Source organism: Anabrus simplex, chromosome 1 (genome assembly GCF_040414725.1).
Source record: "Anabrus simplex isolate iqAnaSimp1 chromosome 1, ASM4041472v1, whole genome shotgun sequence".
Lineage (NCBI taxonomy): Eukaryota > Metazoa > Arthropoda > Insecta > Orthoptera > Tettigoniidae > Anabrus > Anabrus simplex.
Genome location: NC_090265.1, coordinates 910,746,477 through 910,763,933, shown reverse-complemented (window position 1 = coordinate 910,763,933; position 17,457 = coordinate 910,746,477). Strand labels below are relative to the sequence as shown.

Sequence of the window (17,457 nt, the reverse complement as noted above, 5' to 3'; positions counted from 1 at the left end):
GAATCCACTATCGGCAGCCCTGAAGATGGTTTTCCGAGGTTTCCCTATTTTACACCAGGCAAATGCTGGGTCTGTGCCTTAATTAATTAATTAAGGCCGCTTCCTGCCCACTCCTAGTCCTTTCCTATCCCGTCGTCGCCAAAAGACCTGCCTGTGTTGGAGCGACGTAAAGCAAATAGCAAATAATAATAAACTTATTCGTCTACTAATGTCATTCCACGCCATCTCTCCGCTGACAGCTCGGAACATACCACTTATCTTGATTTATTAGTTTCATTTTTCCGTATCGATAGTTATCATATATCATAGAAGAGAGAGGATCCACCCAATCAATACAAGTCCATTGCAAGTTCCTATACTACAGTACCGGTTTCGACTCCCCTTATAAAGTCATCTTCAGCTGTGCATTACCTTTACATTAGTATGCCTTGCTAAGTAAAAAGAGGGATGTAACAAGGGCCAAAATTAGTCATACTTCAAAGCAAAAGCCGGCCCCCGTAGGCCCCTTTCGATTTCCGGTATTGCCAGTGATGTAAGAATGGCAGGAGGGGCTGGTATGTGGTTAAAATGGTACATGCAGCTCACTTCCATTGGCAGTGCGCCTGAAAAGAGCCGCACCACCTCGAGACGAGCACACAAGTTTGCAAGTTTGACCGAGGAATGAGTGATGCTAGTAATGTCATTTCTCATGCAGCCAGTCCCTGTTATAAATGGTGTAAAAATGTTGTTCACAGGGTCGGTTGGTGCGGGCATTTCAGTGGGCTTGGCAGACCTGATATGCAGTAAGTTCTGATTCACTGAGGAAAGCAACGGGATACCTCACTCCTCATTTCCCTAGTACGCCTCTTCAGTGACGCCTAGGCCACCTATCACAGCTGATGGAGAAGCTGTTGAGGTCCAAACCAGCCTTCGTTCTGAGCACTCAACATCCATACAATAATAATAATAATAATAATAATAATAATAATAATAATAATAATAATAATAATAATAATAATAATAATAATAATAATATCCTGAATCTTAAAGCGTCTTCCCCAAAACTTTGCCAATGACACGCTGTATATCGAACGACATAATTATTCGTAAGTTCTGTCTTCGATTATACGGCTTATGATAGAAATACAACAGATACGATCAGACCGTTCCGTCTAACTTCTGGGATTCATCTGCATGACGACAGACCGTTAAGGCTGCTCATGGGCACAGCAAATGTCAAGGTCGGAAAGGCCTCCTCCATTATGCAATAGGAGCGGGAAAAGAAATAAATTTAAAATGTAGTTTCTGCGGGGATGAGCGAGTCAAATATGCTGTGTACATTACAGGCTTTGTGGCATTTGCTCGTTTACAATCAATACAATGCAGTACAAATTACCAAGCAACCTATGAGAAGAATGGCCTCCATTGAACACGGTGACTTAATTTACAAGGACGAAAGTTAGCGGCAAGTTCGTTTGGGAGCAAAGACCTTTTCAACAAATATTAGTTTGTAAGTATAAATGTAGTGTGAGCTCTAATGGCTCAGTAAAGCATATACTGTACTGTATTTATTACGAATTCCAGCAGCAATCTGAACAGCAAACTTAAATAAACCGTTTTTCTAATATGTAGAATTCAAAGCAAATAAGATAGCACATATAATTTTTTTTTTTTTTTAAATTAGCTAATTCATCTGTGTGCTTTGATTTATATTTCTTTTACAGTGGGAATAAACAATTATTTCAGAGCTGAACCCTGGTACTGCAAATAATGGAAATTCATGGGGATATGTGAAAACTCACCGAGAAATGTGGAGCAGATGTATTCCGATATCTGGTTTCCGGATTTGCTTGACTCTGAGAAGTGGCTCAGCTCTTTGTTCAGCATCCGCTTGAACTGTAACAGAAGAAAGGAAAAACCACGTTATTTCAATATAGCTGAAAATTCATGTACAATATATATAAATATAAACTTCATTCAGAACATCGCTTATCAGCCTGAAAATAGACATACATTTTAAGCAGATTATTTTGTGAGTATTCATGTACGTACCGAAGGATTACCTCCACAAGTAGATTCCCTTGGGGTGCAAAAGAGAGTCGAGGTGTAGTGTTTACCACACGATTTATTCGTGTACTATCACTCAAGAATAGGTCAAAATATTACCCTATCCATCCTCTACTGGTTTAAAGCCAGTTTTCCGAATCTAATTCATATTTTTACAGAGATCTATAGAATTCATATTGCCATGCGGGCATTCCAAAGATGAGAACAGAATGCAGTGAAGTGAACCAATAACAGTAATCTAGAAGAATTCCGAATAACCGTTTGCCGACGGGATATAATTCTCTGTCTCCGGTGAATAAGCTGATAAGTCATAAAATGAACTTCGAAACACATAATCAGATATCTCAGATATATAGATATGTGGTTGTACATATTCTCGTATGCGACAAGAGGAAGGGCCAGTGCTTATCTGTGTAAACATGAATGTGGAGTCTGAATAGGGGAATAAATTGGTGTAGATATCTCATTTTTGCTAGCAATGTTACTTATCAGTTTATTCACTGGGGTCGGAGAATTTATCCTCTGGTCCATTTCCAATTTGCAAGAAATTGCCTTTCGTTGGGGATTACACAGCTATAAAAGCAGGATGGAAGAAACACACCGCCTTTGGGAGGTCGTCGGATGATCTAATCTACCAAGGCAAAATGATACAAGTGATTCCTTCGACCTGTTTCAGATTCAACTCAGTAAGTAATACATCTACAGGATTCTCATGTATCTTCAGTAAATCAATAATAATAATAAAATAATAATAATAATAATAATAATAATAATAATAATAATAATAACAATGGCTTTACGTCCCATTAACTACGTTTACGGTTTTCAGAGCCTCAGAAAACTAACGTTCCTATAAATTGTGAAGAATATATTTCACTCGTTTTTTCTTTAAGTGTCGCGCAGAAAACTAGTATTTTTTAATGGAGACGCATCTATGAAACTATGCAGTTTTCAGCAGGATATCCACGTCGCCGGGACGAGTGGTCCGGATGGTACAGCGCTGGCTTTCGATCCCGGGTCAGTCTGGTAGTATTTGAAGGTGCTCAAATACTCAAGCACATGTCGGTAGATTAAGTCCAATCGGAATGTATGGCATTCTCTTCACTTCTATACCATTTACATCGTTAGCAAATTCGATGTCCAGTCCGATATAATGTAGGGACTCAGCTATACCTTTTCATAATCCATACTCATACCAAAGGCGTATTATTATGTGAGTAGAAACGGGGATACGTAAGGCAAATTTCCCCTGGGACAACCATCAATGAAGAGTAACACTTGTTACATCCAAAGGAGCAATTTAAAAGTTATCTTAACAAGATGGTATTATGTGAAAAATGCATGTTGTTAGTTTGCTAAAGAATCAATCTGAATAATGACTTTCGAGTCGGTTAAATTGAACTTATCACTAAAACGTAAACACAGTCAATCTATACTCACCGTGTTCAATGAAAGGTTAAGGAAATTAATCATTGGCATAATGTACTCCAGATCTTCTAACTGGATACTGTGTCAATATGGTAACTGGTTAGAACGAAGCTATTCAGATCAAAACTCAAGAAGTGACTCCTAACGGTTGAAAGGTTTTATCCTCCCTTAATGCGGAACTATAGACTGAAACTATCTGCATCACAGAGAAAAAGCAACAGCGGCAGCTAGGTAATACCATTGCACGTTGTCTACGTAAGTGAAAGTATGTGTGTTTGAGTCACGAGGGCAATTTTGACGTCAGCACTACTGTAATGGTTTCGCGACCCTTCCTGTCTGTCCGGCTGCTTGCCTTTGTGATTCATGATGACTCAACTGACCAACATTCACATCCTTTCTAGCTACATATCTTGTCATTATAAGTTACATCGCACAAAATACTATACATTTCCCGGATCTGTGAGAGCTTTATGTCCGGAGGAGGCTTTACGTTCAAGGAAATTCACACGTATCAATTTTCACAACTTCTGTAGCCGAAGCTAAGATTGGAGAAACAGATAGCATCAACATATAGCAAGAAAAGGGAATGGAGTCCGAAATAAATGACTGCGGAATTCTTCTTTCACACACCGCGTTTAAATTATATAACAAATAACGCCAACTTTATATCTATCTATCTATCTATCTATCTATCTATCTATCTATCTATCTATCTATCTATCTATATAGTTATACACTTATATATCATCGTAATGGTTATACATTTTCTTCAATTGATATTCGATGTAATCTATCTTCATTCGGTCATACAGGCAAGTTATGCGAGTGAATTTGAAAACAAAGTTAGTACCATGGTCCCGAACATGGCTAGTCGACCATGAATATCCGTTTCTTTTGCTCGAAGACGACGAATATGTGCCCGCGTGACTTATGGTGGTTATCCTGAGTGCGAATTTCTCCTGGGTTTTGTTTGAAGTGTACTCACAGTCTCTGACCATTTACTCCAGTGCTATATTCAAATACAGTAAATTGTGGTCTCCATAAACAGCAACAAAATAGACTGCTCAGTTTTTCGCCCACGAGGTTTAGTCGAGCCACAGTTCCGGAAAGACTTCGATGATTAATCCTGCAACTATTGGAGCGCCGTTTCCTTATAGGGATGTCGAAAAGTTTGAGGAGAAGAATAAGTCACGCGTACTGAGGTACCTTGTATGGTCACGATCATCCTTGCTTTAGGCTACAGCAAATTGCTCTCTCAACAGGTCTACCCACGTGCTAAGCACGTGCGTGACCAAATACGTCCCGCACGAAAGCATGTGTGTGTTAGAGCATTCGTCCTCAATGACTGAAGGAGAGGGTATTTCGTCCGAAAGCTGCTATTCAAGAATTATATTATGAGAATTCGAAAACATTGCCGTATATGTAACGAGAGCGAATGTGAGCTGCTAGAAATGGCAGAGGAATTGTTACCTTCACTTTTTTAAATCAACCATGACCAACTGTAGTTCGCCGAAGATTTCTCTCGGACATAATCTGAGGCAGTTCGGACCCCTCACTAGTCTCAGTCGAAAGGGTATAGGTTCGAATCCCCTTCAGGAAGGTAAGAACTTTAAAAAAGTACGTCTTTTCCTGGAGACCTAAGCCCTGAGATTCACTGGTCCATTCAATCCTCGCCAGAAATGAGTATCAGATAAATTCTTGGGCCAAAGGTGACTGGGCATAGAGCTAACTACTCTATCCCATATAATGCTGATGTTACGAGTAGAGAAAGCCTTTACCTTTCACTCCTCCAGGTGCATCCATGCTGGCTTGGGGGCTGGGTGTTTGTGTGCGTCTTAAAATGTACAACATCAATTCATCAAGTTAATTCATAAGTAATAAGAAGGAAAATACAAAGTTGCAGCTGGCTACATGATGATAAGACCGAAAGCCAAATTTCTGTTTTTTAAGGCAATCAATATATGGCAGTATGCCAATACTAAGAGATCGTGTTGAAAAATGTAACAGACAATCAGAAAGTGGTGGTGATGGGGAGTAGTTTTAAGGAATCAAACTACCTAGCTATCGGGCCGATCAGAAAGTATTCCAACACCACTTAATAAATAATAATAATAATAATAATAATAATAATAATAATAATAATAATAATAATAATAATAGTTTTACCGAGCTCGATAGCTGCAGTCGCTTAAGTGCGGCCAGCGTCCAGTATTCGGGAGATAGTAGGTTCGAACCCCACTGTCGGCAGCCCTGAATATGGTTTTCCGTGGTTTCCCATTTTCACACGCAAATGCTGGGGCTGTACCTTAATTAAGGCCACGGCCGCTTCCTTCCCACTCCTAGGCCTTTCCCTTTCCTATCCCATCGTCGCCATAAGACCTACCTGTGTCGGTGCGACGTAAAGCAAATTGAAAAAAAAAAGGGGGGGTTTACGTCCCACTACTTTCATGATTTTCGGAGACGCCGAAGAACTGGCATTTTGTTCCGAAGGAGTAATTCTACCGACAAGAAGCTGACGTGTCTGGGCATCTTCAAATTACACTGAACTGGGCCGGGACCTAACCCGTCAACTTGAGTGACTCTATGACGAGCTACTCAACCCGGCTACTTTATATAACGCTGTGTATCGCGAATTCCACGATGGACTTTTACTGAAAGACGGACGGAAAGTCAGATTGGTCCAATGGAAGAAGGATAATGTTCACAATCTTGAGAATAACTTCAACGGATGTGTAAGTGCCTGGAGTATTTTTCCTCCTACAGTAGGTAATATGTGACAGACTGCAAGTCTACAACGTGGTTACTAGCAGAATGTGTTTATTTAACCTGTATACTGTTTGTCTCTAAATTTCAGAGAATATACTGAAGTTCTTTGCTTATTTCTAACGAATAAGAGATAATCAATAACAATGACCAATGTTCTACAATCTAGGACCTTTCTCACAGCCCTGGGAGGTCGTTAAACTCGAGCAGTAATGTTGAAAGAAATGCCACGAAGTAACCAACATTCACAAGGACATCCTTGAGAGAACAACGTGCTTGGACCGTGTTGTTCTTGCTTTTCCAGTTTGATGCTGTCAATTGCTATCTAAATAATAAACATATCACTTTCACCTGTCCGCTACCAGTAACTAATTTTCTTCGTTAACGACTTCTGTAACTGGCTACATGATACTGGGCTCTGTTTGTTTTAAGGATCACTGATATATATTGTCCGACTTACGGTACCATAATAATAACTTTGGAAGATACAACAGCGATAACTTTATTTTACACAAAAAGGACCGACGATTAGTATAACATGGAAACTGCATAGCTTACACTTCTATTGCGAGTAAATACGGCTAGAGTAGAATAATGGAAGTTGTCATACAAGCCTATCGTGCTTGAGTACGATACTGAGCAAATGTACGGAAGAACTTAATTGTAACTAATTAGTCTCCGATATGATCGTGATAAGAGGAGGAAAAGAAAGCTTTCAAGCCACTTTCACTTTCGCAAAACATGGTCTGATTTATGCACAAGAGCGAGAGAGAGAGAGAGACAGAGAGAGAGTACGTGTACTCCCTTTCAGTTTGACACGGTTGCTTGGTAAATTCATTATTAATGTTTGTGTGAACTATGAGATTAATTTGACTAATATAGTATTCATAAAGAACATGATATACATACAGAGAGTTAAATATCTGATATCTCCCTCACGAATTGTACAAATCCTGTATGTGGGAAACCTGGAACTATTGCATATGCCATACGATCTTCCCTTCATTTTTGAATATTTATTTATTTGTTTATTTATTTATTCAATTATTTAATTATTTAATTTATTGTTCAACAGGCATTTCTGTCCACTCGCAAAACACTTCCATTTCTTATTTCCAATGATATAAATAATATGCAATAAAAATTAGAATATGGAAACGAATACTATACTTATGAACTATGGACGGTGGTAAATGTGCGTTTCAATCTAATACTTTGATATCTCCTAAAATGTACATTTTAAAACTAAATTAACATAGGGACTAAAACTATGTGTATCAATGGTACACGAAATACTGTACTGTATTTTATGTTTTCTCCCAGTGAGAGTTCCATTTCCCTTCTGACTGACCTTAAGCACTCCCCGGCAAATACGTCCACGTTTGGCAGTTTATTAATTGTTTAAAGGTGAGTTCATATGGTGATTTGTGTTTGGCCTTTTAAATTCGCGGTTATCTACTTTGCCTTTGAGAATTCTAAGTACGTATTTTAGCCTCGTTAATGCTCTCCTAGTATGAAACTTATCTCTACCAAACTTTGTTGTTAAGTCATCATATGCCACATACTTTGCACTAGTTTTCACGATACAGTAATAATATGAATCATAACTCACTTTTCAGATAAGTTAGATATCTGAGTACAGCTTGCAAGGTAGGTCCAATGTGTAAACGATATCGGTATTATTAAGAACATGTGAACATCTTAATAATATCAATACCATTTACCCGTGCGTGTAGAGGCGCGCGGCTGTGAGCTTGCATCCGGGAGATAGTAGGTTCGAATCCCACTATCGGCAGCCCTGAAAATGGTTTTCCGTGGTTTCCCATTTTCACACCAGGCAAATGCTGGGGCTGTACCTTAATTAAGGCCACGGCCGCTTCCTTCCAACTCCTAGGCCTTTCCTATCCCATCGTCGCCATAAGACCTATCTGTGTCGGTGCGACGTAAAGCCCCTAGCAAAAAAAAAAAATACCATTTACATATTGATTCTAATTTGCAAGCTATGTAATTTGCCGTTCACGGATAGGTGTTTGGCGTCGTTGAGAAAAAGGAAAGAGGACTGGGAAGTTGCCATGATCTTAATTAAAGGTAGAACCCCAGCATTTTCCTGATGTAAAAATGGAAAACCATTTACAAGTTTGCCGACGGTGAAGTTCAAGCTACCATCTCCTGACAGGAAATTAGCTAACAACCCGTATAGCGCATCCAGCCCCCTCTGTCCTATGCCTTTTTCAAACCACACGCTTGTCACCATGCTTGATACTAGATAACAATAATCATCATGTTTTAGCTCCTACACAGCTCTCACGACCGTGAAATGTAAGTAAGCACTCCTGACGAGATGGCCACTGGGAGAAGTGTAGGTTAAAGATCTATATATCTTTTCATTACAGTTTCTGATAAGAGCATCCGGTCAGTGTCTCTTTCAGTATTTAGACGATCTTTCGATGGAATAGATGTATATCTTGAAAAAGATGACACCGAGTGGAGAGGGTTTCGGCTCAATAGCGGCTTGTTTCACTAGCCTTGCAGCTCTACATTCGGGAGACGGAGGGGCTGGTCCGCATCGTCGTCTGTCCTGAGAATGGTTGTCCGTAGTGTTCCGTTCTCCTGCACTGAGGCAAATGCCGCAACAGATCCTTTTATAGGCCACGGCCGCCACCCCCTCACCTTCTACGCACCTCAAATCACCGCTTCACATTTACTTGACCTGAGAGAGGGCGTAACCCACTAGGAGGCCCGCCGTACACGTTCAGGGTACGGAATGAAAACGGTTTGGTAGTAGTAGTAGTAGTAGAAAACATGAAAGTCCAAAGACAGTGCTATTTACTTTCCAGAATAGTCTATTCTATACTCGACTGTTAATCGTGTGTAATTATTTGTGTATCTTTAGTGGTATATACAGTATACAGTACATTACGATTGAGGAAAGCGACAGCAAACTACCTCACACATCTTGCCTACTTCGCCTCATTATAGCGCCGCCATTAGTTTATGTAGATTCCCTATAACCACATAACGCTTGGTCCAGGCAGCCTTCGGGCTGATGCCATAACATAAAAACATACCTAACAATAGAAATGACTTCAGTACTTCATTTCTCATATAGTCTAGTATCCCGAGTTCGGGTGGGGTTTTCGACAGGACCAACATGTGGGCATCCGCCTTAAATCTCAGGTCAAGTCGGAACATAACACCCTCTACGTTCGACCTTACAAAACGCGGGAAAGTGGCAATGAAAGAAATACAAAGCTGATTCAGGTTCTCTCTGACAATTAAAAAAAACTGTTGAAATTATCTATATTACGACAAAGTAGCCTACACTGTATAATTCACTTCAGTCCCGTAACTTAACATCCAAAGTACAGTACAGGCATCTTTTACAAATTGCTTTACGACTCACCGACACAGATAGGTCTTATGGCGACGATGGGATAGGAAAGGCCTAGGAGTGGGAAGGAAGCGGCCGTGGCCTTACTTAAGGTACATCCCCAGCATTTGCCTGGCATGAAAATGGGAAATCACGGAAAACCATCTTCAGGGCTCTAACCCACTATCTCCCGGTTGCAAGCTCACAGCTGCAAGCCCCTAACCAACTCGCCCGGTAATTTTTATTTAAAAGGGGGTCTGAGGAGAATATTTCGGAACCTTTTCCTGGGAACCATACCCGAATCTCTGACAGCAATTCCTAAATAATACGAAATTTTCTTAAAGAAAATGCGTGCTTAGAATGCAGCCCTGAAAATAAATGATTTCTAATCTCACGAGCAGTTGAAACTTTTAAAAATTAGGTTCATTTTAGTTCAGAAAGGTGTTGATAGAAAAAGTAACCACGTGAAGGACACGCTTAAAATGTACAATACAAAGAAAAACCAACAACCATGTACAAATTAAAGTAGTCTGGTGGTGCTAGAGGTCAATCGCTACGATGTGACAGGTTTCATGGTCGCACAGGAGGTCACGACCTTAGACAACCAGGTAGGTATTACGAAAATAACACGTAACGTTGTGGCGAGGATACCATATACAACTTAATGTTAAGTAACATCTAGTGATATATCATGTCTATAATCAAACTAGAAATTCGGTTACAATTGATGATGGGATTTAGAATTTATTATGCAGAAGTCATAGATTTCAAGTACTAGCAAGTTCAAAATAGTTATTGTTGGTATACGAACGAAGCAATAGTTCCAGCATTCACGTGGCATGGCCATTGTTCTAGTTCACTTTCATACAATAACGTACAACAAAATTCAAGAATGTTTATCAATTCAAATTTTCCGGCTCCTTGGCTGAATGGTCAGTGTTGAGATATTCTGCTCAGAAGGTCTTATGTTCGATTCCCGATCGGGTCGGGAATTTTTATCGCGTCTGATTAATTCCTCTAACTCGGTGACTGGGGGATTGTTCCAACACACTTCTCATATTCACACAACACACAGTTCACACCCGTGACCCACCAAGATGTGGGAAAAGTGGTAGAAGAAGAATGTGTATAAATCCAAATTACTCATATCACACTAATTACGGAAATTAAACATTAGAATCTGCATACGCTGTAGTGGACACCCTTGGACTGTTACTTTGCTAAACACCACTGTTGGTAAAATTAGGCTATGTATTCTTCTTCTTATTATTATTTTTTTTTTTTGCTATTGGCTTTACGTCGCACCGACACAGATAGGTCTTATGGCGACGATGGGACGGGAAAGGGCTAGGACTGGGAAGGAAGCGGCCGTGGCCTTAATTAAGGTACAGCCCCAGCATTTGCCTGGTGTGAAAGTGGGAAACCACGGAAAACCATCTTCAGGGCTGCCGACAGTGGGGTTCGAACCACCTATCTCCCGAATACTGGATACTGGATACTGGCCGCACTTAAGCGACTGCAGCTATCGAGCTCGGTGGTTATGTATTCAGCACTGCCTTATTTTGAATGCGATTACTTTCACCCCAAGGAAAGAATAGATTCACGTGATGAATCTCGAACAAGAAACGGGATTTTTCTGTTTACATTTTCCATAGACAGTTAGCAATCAAATGCAAGGTCAAAACTGTTTATATTATTCGGTGACCTAGAGACTTGAAGGATTTTACAGTTGAATTATTATTGCTATTTGTTTTACGTCACACCGACTCAGAGATATCTATGGCGACGATGAGATAGGACGGGACTAGGACTAGGAAGGAAGGAAATCTATTACTTCGACAACACGTTGACTGATAGACAGATAGATAGAAAACGCCTTTAACTGTGATAAAGTTAATTCTGTAAGCCCTTGCACTTATCCTTTAACCAGTGGCTTAGATGTAAAGAAACCTAACACTTCTAACTAAAACACTACATTTAAGAACAGTTTTATTTTTACCTGAAATAATGCGACGCCGACTAAGAAGCTGACATCCATGATGAGTCTGATAAGAGATACTCCGTCAAATAGGTAGAAGAACTGGAAGTCTTCTGAAGTTTGTTCCTTGTTTAGAGTCATGTTGATGGATCTTCTGATAGTTCTGGTTATTCACTAACACGAACACGAAGAATCTTTTTCTATCAAGTGAGTGCTGTGGCTCTCTTGTAGGTACTACTTAACAACAAGCCGGTCTCCACTTGGTTTTATTACGCACACCTACACTCGTCTCGCTCACGCCCGTGCCAAGCTTCGTGTGGTGGGGGGAACTAGGACTGTGATGGCAGTGGGGGAACGTCAACACACAAGCCTCCTACCGAGAAGTCTGCTGCTGCCGCCGCCTGCCTGACCACACGGATGAGTCAACACGTACTCCTCTTGTTAGTAAGAGACAACTGATTTTAAAAACAAATAAGCTGCAACAGCTGACAATTTTCTAGGTATTAAGCGTAGTCTCTAATCTTGAATCAACAGTTTCTGTAGTACAATAGACGAACTGATAGGCAACAATTGAGAAAGCTCTCTCTGAACGATATCTGCTTCTTATCAGTTAATCTGATGAACACACCAGTGATTCAAAACACTTAGCTGTTGTTCAAATGACATAATAAGGATTGCCCAACTGCTGTAATCCCTAAAATTGTTTACTAATTTTGGCTCAATACAGTTGCTTCACTTAAACTGATCGAGGATGAAAACACGACTTCAACTCCACTGATCTGACAATAGACTTGCTGATCGAATTTCAGCGCAGAATTCCAACCCATTCAGTTAAGGAAGCGGTTGCTTACTGCCAACTGCACGGCGGCGGTGAGATATAGGAGATACCCCTCCTATAAAGTGCTTTACAACAAGACCTCCTGGTACATTTTGTAAACCTAGTGCTTACCTCAATGGCAGCAGTAATTGACCATAGAGATCTCCCAGAGAAGGACCAAGAAACCTGACCGGAAGGAAGGAAAGAAGGCAACGGAAGTGGTCTCTATAGAGGCGAGCTTGGCGCGGGTTTCTTGCCAGTTATTGAGACAAGGCAGGATGCTGTGGCGCTGCTTCTTCTTAGACTGCTGTGTTAGCAACAAGTAATTATCAAAATGTTTTGTTTGAAGAACGAATGGTTGTGCAGAAGCAGCGTTAGTGTTGTGACCGGCAATCGACGTAGGAAAGCCGGAGCACCAGGTAACCATCTTGTGTTACGACGACGGTAAAAAGCTTACGCCCCCCTCTGCCTTGCAGAGAAATTGAACCGGGAACGTTTGTTTACGGTTATGAGAATCCTTCGTGAACAAAATTCTATCAAAGGTAATTTCCTTTTTTTACAATATGACCAGTTGAAAGATCTCGGTTATCGTTTGCTTAAATGCGTATATCTGTTCTGATATCACAAATATAGTACCGTAAATATCTTAAATGTTGTTTACAATATCTCAGTTGAGTAAAGATGTAAAAAGGAAGAGTTCAAGCCAGCTCACTCAAATCTTACACAAATATTTAGTAAGATTACGATGGTGGCTATAATGGTAGTTGTTTTTAGTCAACAAGACTAATGTGAAAAGATACAACTCTTAAATCACGTTCAAATTCTGCAGGCAAAAGTACAGGTCTTTATTATTCCTAAAGAAAGAGACTTGTGTTGCTCTTGATATGAAGTGCTTATCTGAAGCATAAACTGTGATTATAATGCTGATATTAGCTAGTATTAAATTTTCCGGAACGATCCAGATGGCAAGAAAACCAAAACAGTTCCATCTTGACGAATTGTAGAGAATCCTGGTTTATCAAAATGAAGAACAAATTCACTAATATTAGACTATCACTCTGATCGCCACTACTTCTTGCACTGCCTCCTGCCTCCTATATCTGCTGAATGACGCCCAGAAGAAGCTGCACTCGTACTGAAATGTAGAAGACTGGAGGCCAACTGGTGCATGTGTCGCTTTATATAGAGCTTGCAGATTAACTAAAGCCCTTGATCCCCAGAGGTTATTAGCTGAACTAATCAGCTCGACAGATGGCAACAAATCGTAAACAAGTACAGTCGCTGACAAACGGAAATGGAACACCAACTAGTTTAAGAATTAAATTGATTAAATTGATTGATGATGACGATTCGGAAACTCTTGCTATCACTGCTGCATTACTTTATATGAAAAAGAAGAAAACATTTTCAGAGAGATAACTGAATTTGAACGGTGAGAGATAATATGTTCGAAAGAGATGTGTCATATAAATGCGACACAAATCTAATAAAACAATATTTTACTACACACCAACACCCACGCTGCGCCGCAGTTGTATAACAATGAGCTTTATATTAAAGAGGTCGGCAGATGTAGAATGGGTCTCGACCCACAAGTGGCCGCCGCTGGTCCGTGGTCCGACAGCTCTGCACTCCGACCGTCCAATCGAGCAGAGGAAGGGTGGCCCCGGCTCTACCGTGGCTCCATGTCCCTGTATTCGGGAGACGGAGAGAAACTGGTCCCAACTGTCGGCTGTCCTGGGAATGTTTTTCCGTGGTTTTCCATTCTCCTGCACTAAGGCGAATGCCGGGAGAATTCTAAGTAGCCTATAGGCCACGGTCGCCAACCCCCTCACCTTCTCTAAACATCTCCTTCACCGTATCAAATTTCCCTGGCCACGGCTGGCTCGTGGTCCGACAGATCTATACGTCGACAGACTAACCAACCAGAGGAAGGGTGGCCGCGGCTCTGACGTGGCTCTACGCTTCTGCATTCGGGAAACGGTGGTGGTGGTGGTGGTGATTATTGTTTTAAGAGGAAGTACAACTAGACAACCATCCTCTATATAACACTAATCAGACGAAAAAATGAAAGGGATCCGACACTTCGAAAAATGAAGATATCGGTCAAAGGAAGATAAGGGCCACGAAGGGCGTGAAAATGAAAGACTCCCTAGCCCTCACAAACCTAATAGCGTCGGGGTCGGAAAAGAACAAGAGTTGACCAAGAGAGGTCGGATAGTATAGATGAAAGTGAGGAGCCTGGCACCAGTAATTCGGGAAACGGAGAGGGGCTGGTCCTCACTGTCGGCTGTCCTGAGAATGGTTTTCCATTCTCCTGCATGAAGACGAATGCCTAGTTCCTAGTATATGCCACGGCCACCACGAACAGCTCCTTTACCGTATCACATCTCCCTGGCCCGAGAGACGGTGTGGATCTCGAACTTCATATTCAGGTGAAAATCCCTGACCTGGCCGGGAATCGAACTCGGGGCCTCTGGCTAAGAGGCAGGCACGCTACCACAACACTGCGGGGGGGGGGGGATTTCTAAAGTCCCTAGAAAAAATGTGTATGTTCTTCAGTTAAAACAACACGACGAAAGATTCAATAAAGCGTGTGGCCATATTAACGTGTAGGGGGAAAATAGTTAAACAAGTGTTCCAAGTCGACCTCCTGGACCAAAGGCTAGAACGATAGCTATTTACCTGGAATGTGTGTAAATGAACATACGCCCTACGGGTTTTAAGACGCATAATACAAATACCCAGTACCCGAGCCAGAGGAATTACTCATACGCAGTTAAAGTTGAATTCCCTGACTCGGTCGGGAATCAAAACCAGGGCCATCTGAGCCAAAGGCCAGTACGCTGACCACTCAGCCAAGAAGCCTGACAAATAATAATAATTATTACATGTTTAATTTTGCTCTGTAAAATAAGGCCTTTTGTAACGAGCCTCTCATAAACAAAAAAAGCACTTTTAAATGTCGACAAAGTCAGGATTCGAACCTGTACCCTTGAGTATTGAAGGCGATTGAATGTCTACCCTTCGCAGCCAATTTCTGCTTAGTTGTGCCAGACTTCTCACTTTTATCTTTCATGACCGATGGACAATGGTTGAGAACACTGACCTATCAATCCTGGCGGTATTAAGTTAGCAATGCCATGGGAATCTTTTCTTTTCTAGTCTTTCTTGGTACCTCCCTTATCATACCCTGGGTTGATATTCCGTTTGCTTTCTTTTTCCTTAGAACAGCAATCACCAACAGGAAGTTTTGCTTGAAAGGGACGCGCGTTGGATAGCAGTGGCGATCTAGGACATCGCACAGTGTACAGCAGACGAGAGAAAATGGCTAATTCTGCGTTATGTAATTGATTAAAGATTCAAATGCGGCTATTAACCCATTCTTATTATCATGGAGTGTGTGGATGTCACTATCACCTCCTATCTCAGGCCAAAATCCTTGCTCCTGACTGGTCAGTCCTACTACTGTAAACATACACTAAGCAAAAAACTAATAGATTTACTGCCTGCACACGCAGCTGGGTATGGTCTCCTACAAGAGATAAAATCAGCCGATCGAAGTCCAAAAGCGACTGCGTAGCTGATTTTCCATTCAGGAAGTTGACACTATTTATGAATTGACACAAAGAGACTTAAGACGACACACACTTTTTCTCCTCTTTTCGATAGTCGTCCGGAACAAATTTTTTATACCGAGGAAGGGAGCGAGATAAATGATGTACGCCCTACTTTACTTCTCCTTACCAGTGGACGTCTAGTTTCCCCTCTTGTGATTCGAACATTGTAAAGAAATGTCTATTTACGAGTTTATGAAAATGTCAGAACGTATTGATTTTCTCCCATTCAACCTTTGACGCAGCCTAGGTCCCATAATTCGGTTCTGTGCATATTTTGTTTTATTGTGATTCATGATTTACATTATCTTTTTCATATTGTAATAATAATAATAATAATAATAATAATAATAATAATAATAATAATAATAATAATAGTAATAATATTAATGTTGTTGTTGTTGTTGTTGTTGTTTTAGGACCCTCTACCTACTATTATGGTTTTCCGGGACGCGGAGGAGCCAGAATTGTGTCCCACGGGAGTTATTTTCCATATCAGTAAATGTACTACCATGAATCTGGCGTATTTGAGCGCCTTCAAATATCACCGGGCTGAGGCAGGATCAAATCCACCAATTCGAGTTCAGAAGCCCAGAGCTTTTATCATCTGGCCTGGTCTGGCTTTCTTCTGTTAGCCTAGGCGTGGTTATGGACTGCTGTTCGACTACAATAAGAAATAATAAATCCAGAAAGTATTTTGTATAAAAGGGTTAGTAGGAAAAAGGAAAGACTGGTACAGACGCCTTACATTCAGTAAAAAGCAAAGTTATCTCCGTAAAGATCACGTAGGCCCTATGAGTGGAAGATAAACCTTAGTACTAAGCAGGATAGAGTGGTTAGCTCTATGCTCGGCTGTCTTTGCCCCACATGAATTAACTTGATACGGTACTCATTTCTGGTGAAGTTAATTGAACCTCAGAGGCAAGTACCTCTCCAAAAATGTTTCTAAATTTTTCGACTCCCTGACGGGGAATCTACGCCCTTCTTAGTGAACTGAGCAGGCCTTCAGGGCCTCGGTTAGGTAACCCCCTCCTTCGGCTCAGTAGCATTTCAAAATACAATAATTATTTTATTGCTTTTTACGTCCCACTAAACGCATTTGACGGTTTTCGGAGACGCCGTAGTGCCGGAATGTTGTCGCATAGGAGTTCTTTTACATGCCATTAAATCTGCCGACACGAGGCGGACGTATTTGAGCACCTTCAAATACCACCGGACTGAGCCAGGATCGAATATGCCAAGTTGGGGTCCTATGGCCAGCGCCCCAACCGTATGAGCCACGAAGTCTGACTTCCAAATATCTAGCTGTACTTCCCCCTAAACAAGAACCACCATCTAGAATCTCAAAAACTAGCATGGTATCATATAATAATAATAATAATAATAATAATAATAATAATAATAATAATAATAATAATAATAATAATAATAATAATAA

At 40.8% G+C, this 17,457-nt stretch overlaps 1 protein-coding gene across 4 annotated transcripts in view; it reads right to left on the bottom strand.

The window, feature by feature from the left end:
- Window positions 1–17,457, bottom strand: part of dnc (phosphodiesterase dunce) — a 900,811-nt gene that overhangs the window by 16,595 nt on the left and 866,759 nt on the right. For 3 of the 4 annotated variants that reach the window (XM_067136623.2, XM_067136624.2, XM_067136625.2), the window contains one exon: window positions 1,782–1,875. In XM_067136623.2, the coding sequence (XP_066992724.1) occupies window positions 1,782–1,875 (94 nt within the window). Of the gene's footprint in view, window positions 1–1,781; window positions 1,876–11,606; window positions 13,533–17,457 lie in introns of those variants that run through there. The other variant, XM_067136626.2, reaches the window with a different exon arrangement.